Raw genomic sequence first — 4,911 nt, forward strand, 5'->3', positions numbered from 1 at the left:
CAGCAACAGCCCCAAAACCTGAAAGATCTGGAGAAGACCTGTATGGAGGAGTGGGCCAAAATCCCTGCTGCAGTGTGTGCAAACCTGGTCAAGAACTACAGGAAACATCTGACCTCTGTAATTGTATACAAAGGTTTCAGTACCAAATATTAAGTTCTACAGTATTTTTCTATTGTATCAAATACTTATTTCATGCAATAAAATGGAAATAAATTATTTAAAAATCTAACAATGTGATTTACTGGAATTTTTTTGTAGATTCTGTCTCTCACAGTTGAGGTGTACCTATGATGAAAATTACAGAACTGTCCATTCTCTGTAAGTGGGAAAACTTGAAAAATTGGCGGTATATCAAATACTTATTTGCCCCACTGTATTTTAATTGTCCTAAACATTCTACAATTCTTTTATGTACTACATAGTGTTGGATTATTTTCTGCTTAGTTAATTTATTCACTCTATTATGCAACTGACTAAGTGCACTACTTGAAGCTAAGCTGAGACCTGTTGTGTGTTAAATTCACACCCCTCCACTCCTCTTAGATTTGTTCAGATCTCCTGACTTTGAGTTCTTTTTGTGTTCTCGTATTAAGGTGAGCTACCACCTGCGATTCTCCTTCACGCCACGCAATGCCCCACCAAAGGAGAAGTCGGAGCTGAACCCGAACAGTGACCTGGACTGGCACACGCTCAGCCTCTATCCCCTTTTTCAGATGCCAGGGCCAAGAGAGCAGTATGACAAGGAGGGGGGCACGCCTGGTGAGAATCCCCCAGACCCCTAGATCTTCTGTTTTTATCTCTCTTTATTTGTCCTTTTCTTTGTCTTTCAAGGCAGAACATCCTGTCTTGGACAGACACTATGATTGATGAAAAGCTCTTAGTTTTTGCTATCTGTATAGAACAAGAGCTCTCGCTTTAGCCTGTGTTTCCACGGCAACTGCAGCCCTGCACATCTCTGGCGTGATCAGTGTTATCTAGTTTTGGCACTGTCAGGGGACACGCTGTTGCCCTTGCATCATCTGCGGGTCATTTGTAAGGTGTCGGGCACCATTCAGGACGGATCAGCTGTTCCTAATCTTCACATGTGTCCCTCACTTTCTTTTGTCAGGTTTAAATAATGTGATGTTCAATTGAGGATTAGAGGAGACACTGCTCTGCTGGCCTTTTTTCATAATGAAATACCAAAGTTATGTGTGAGACCAAGAGGCATACTTCAAAAGATTTAGCCGTCCTAAGCACATAATATACACGGACAAGCTTTTAGAGTCACATTAATATGAATTCCCAACCTCCACGTGCATAGTAATTCACAAAAGCAGCCCCACTTTTGTTCGTCAAGACAGATTATTATGATATGATATAATGGTGCTAACATCTTTTCTGCAGTTTTACTGTCTCTTTTCTTTGTTAAGGTTATTTCCGCGAGGGCTTTCTGGCAGTGCAGCACGCGGTGGACCGAGCCATCATGCGCTCTTACAACAGAACCGCTGCTGCTCCTCTGCTGCGACAGATCAGAGTGGTCCTGTCGCGGTTTCCATACCCTGCCTTTATATATGACGTCTTCATCCTCGCCATTCAGAACCAACTGCCCCTGTTATTGGTGCTCAGCTTCACCTACACCTCCCTCAACATAGTACGAGCGGTGGTGCAGGAAAAGGAGAGGAAGCTCAAGGTGTGTTTGTGTTTATCTACACAGGCTGTTGTTGTGTTGCTGAAATTAGTAATGACACTGTCAGGCTGATCCTTTATCTCTGCCTTTTCTTGTGTGTCTCAGGAGTACATGAGGATGATGGGTCTTAGCAACTGGCTCCACTGGAGCGCCTGGTTCCTCATGTTTTTCCTGTTCCTCTCCATTTCAGTATTTTTTGTTACTCTGTTGCTCTGCATCCAGGTGAGCTTCGTCACAATATAGTTACATAATTCACATAACGTAATACCTTTACCACATATTATGGTAGTCTTTAGTTGAGTGAAAAGGTAATGCTCTTATTATCTGCAGCAGTATTTTACTATAAATACAAACTGTAATTACTGAAATTAGGTTAACATCGTGATTAACCTATTGAGTACAGGAATATTTTTGTTTAGAGGCTGTAAGTGTGTCTCAGCAAGTCGTGACTGAGCACAGAAGCTGAATGTGTTGTTTTAGGTGAGCCCTAACGGAGCAGTGCTGACCTACAGTGACCCCACTCTGGTCTTTGTCTTTCTGCTCGTCTTCACTGTGGCCACCATCAATTTCAGCTTTATGATCAGTGCCTTCTTCTCACGAGGTGCGTTTGTGTGGGTCTACCCATCTTTTTCTGAATCATTGTCTCTTTTTTTGACTGTCAGTCTCTTTGTGTCTTACGTGCCCTTTTCCATACACTCTGGTGCTTTGTTTTGCAGAAATGAACAATATATGCAGCAGTGTGTGGTCTCTCCATCCCCTTCCAGTTTTCTCAGCAAAGCAGCTCATATTGCAAATGCTTGGCAGCTCAGTTTTATTTAGCCTTTTGCAAAGCTGTCGTACATTTTATGAATTTTATGTTTCTTTTTGGCTTTTTAGAGTTGTCATACAAATCCTGAACTTGATTATGATTAAACCTTAAAAGCCTTTTTCCCCCGACAGGAGCTAAGTAGTAGACAAATTTTCCATTTTGTTGATTTAAAATGAGGTGCTGAAACTCTTTCAGTTAATCATATTGTATTTCTGCCCTCTGTCTAATGTAATGTGCTCTGTCACCTGTCTAGACCGTTTTCCTTTATTTCACTGGCATAATCAGGTTGAGTACCTTAGGTGTCATTTTTTAAATCTTGTCCTTCTCCTCCTGTCTCCTTCCTGCTTTCTCTGTCCAGTTGTCACCTTTGGTCCATGAATAATAACTGTCCACTTGTAATATTTGACATTCTGACTAAAATCTTTGAAATAGTGGTGCTAAACCTTGTGAACTAAATAAACCACATAATCATCCCTGTGATACTTCACAATATATACATTTAAAGTAGCTAAAACTCAGATAAACTAATGAACTAAGTAGGTTCAAGGATTTTCTTTTTAAATGTTGATTTGTAGACCGAAGAAGAAGAGGGACCTTTACAGAAAATAGGCCACACCAGCAGAAATGAACCTTCAGAGCACTCCTTGGCCATTTTTGGACAAAAGACAGGCTGTTCTCTCTGGGCTGTCTTTGTGTGTGCAGCTGTCTGGATAATTCTCCCCACCCACTGTTACTACCACCATCACTACTTTTTAGGAATAGATGATGGTGCTTAATCAGTCCATGTTCCAAGCGGGCTCAGAGTATCACATTGTCTGCCACAAGTGCTCGTTTCAGAGGTCTTGTCATGCTGGAAACGGAAGCAAAAACAGCCCTAAAATGATTCCATCTCCTCATCCACAGAACTCAGCTTTCTTCACCCCCTCGCCTATCTCTCATTTGTCCTCCTCAGTGGTTCATCTGAATAGCTCTCTGTCAATCAGGGAAATGGGTTACACAGTTAAAGCAGTTCTCTTCACATAGTAATTTACCCTTCAGCTCTTATCTACAAATGCATGCATGTGTATTTAATTTAATTCAGTGTTCCAGCTGTGATGGCACTATTCAGTTCATTAGCTTTTTTTTGCCAAGCCTTATATTATTTAATGCTACATGAATATTGTTATTGTTCAGCATCCTGTCAACCTTTTCTTTTTTTATTTCTGACTTCAGCCAATGTGGCAGCACCAGTAGGTGGCTTTATCTATTTCCTGAGCTACCTGCCTTATTTGTTCCTGTGGCCACGCTATGACCTACTGAGCCATGCCCAGAAGGTGTCAGCATGTCTCATCTCCAACGTGGCTATGGCCATGGGTGCTCAGCTTATAGGAATGTTTGAAGGCAAAGGTGAGTCTTGATGTTCATGTTAAAGATTTTGTCACCCAGCAGTCCCTAAATTTGTTGTACACACTTGTATGTATGTTAATTTTGTTCACTTCTTCTACTATAGGTACAGGAATCCAGTGGCATAACCTATTTGACTCTGTGACAGTGGATGATGACTTCTCCCTGGCTCAGGTTCTCTTCCTGCTGCTGTTTGACTCTGTGCTTTACGGGCTGGTGGCCTGGTACATGGAGGCGGTTTTTCCTGGAGAATATGGCGTGCCTCTACCGTCTTACTTCTTTGTACTGGTATGCTCCAAAGTTAAGCAGCATGCACACATACATTCACTGTAACCTCCCACTAATGTACAGTACCTGTATTTGCAACCATTTATAACTGAAATGGATCCGAATATTTCAGAACATTTTAAGCTGAAAACCATTAAACAGCAGAGCTGTTTGATCCTGCTCAGGGTGCCTGCAGTCTCTGCCAAAGTGCCAAATACTAATGTAAACTTGGAAGTAGCACGTCAACAAAGAAATAGGGAAGTTATTGTCAACAAAGAAATAGGGAAGTTATGTGTGAACAAAATATTGCCAAATCGACTGGTTGCTTATTGTCATCACCAGCTAGAATGCTCCTAGTGCTGTAAGAAACATTGCTTCCCACCTGTGAACAGTGAACAGCCAATTGTTTGATGAAAGTCAGGATGAGGCTTAAACAACCCAGTTCTAAGAAATGAACCTGGGTCTGATGAGGATTTTAGCTTGTGGTTTACAGTTAAACGCGTTTGCTGTGCTTCCACTATCGGAATCTAACAAGCGGTATACCCCGTGCTTTCCTTAACCATCACCAAGCATAGCTTCTGGGGTTGACACAGACCATCCTGCTTTGTTGTTTCTAGTGATGCACTGAAATGAAAATTCTGGGCCGAAACCGAAACCGAAAATTTAGGATGCACTTGGCCGAAAACCGAAACGAAACCGAAAATGGCTTCTTTTAAAAACTTCAAATTTTTAAAACACGCTTCTCTTTCACCTCTATAATTGTGTATGCATGTATGTATGTATG

The 4,911-nt window shown here is 41.5% G+C and overlaps 1 protein-coding gene across 1 annotated transcript in view; it reads left to right on the plus strand.

The window, feature by feature from the left end:
* The window catches only part of abca3b (ATP-binding cassette, sub-family A (ABC1), member 3b), a 32,247-nt gene that overhangs the window by 10,080 nt on the left and 17,256 nt on the right, over nt 1-4,911 (plus strand). The window contains exons 5-10 of the mRNA XM_020622131.1: nt 594-759; nt 1,413-1,672; nt 1,775-1,891; nt 2,150-2,270; nt 3,690-3,863; nt 3,967-4,148. Coding sequence (XP_020477787.1) covers nt 594-759; nt 1,413-1,672; nt 1,775-1,891; nt 2,150-2,270; nt 3,690-3,863; nt 3,967-4,148 — 1,020 coding nt within the window. The remainder of the gene's footprint in view (nt 1-593; nt 760-1,412; nt 1,673-1,774; nt 1,892-2,149; nt 2,271-3,689; nt 3,864-3,966; nt 4,149-4,911) is intronic.

Source organism: Monopterus albus, unplaced genomic scaffold, assembly GCF_001952655.1.
Source record: "Monopterus albus unplaced genomic scaffold, M_albus_1.0 scaffold273.1, whole genome shotgun sequence".
NCBI classification, from domain to species: Eukaryota; Metazoa; Chordata; class Actinopteri; order Synbranchiformes; family Synbranchidae; genus Monopterus; species Monopterus albus.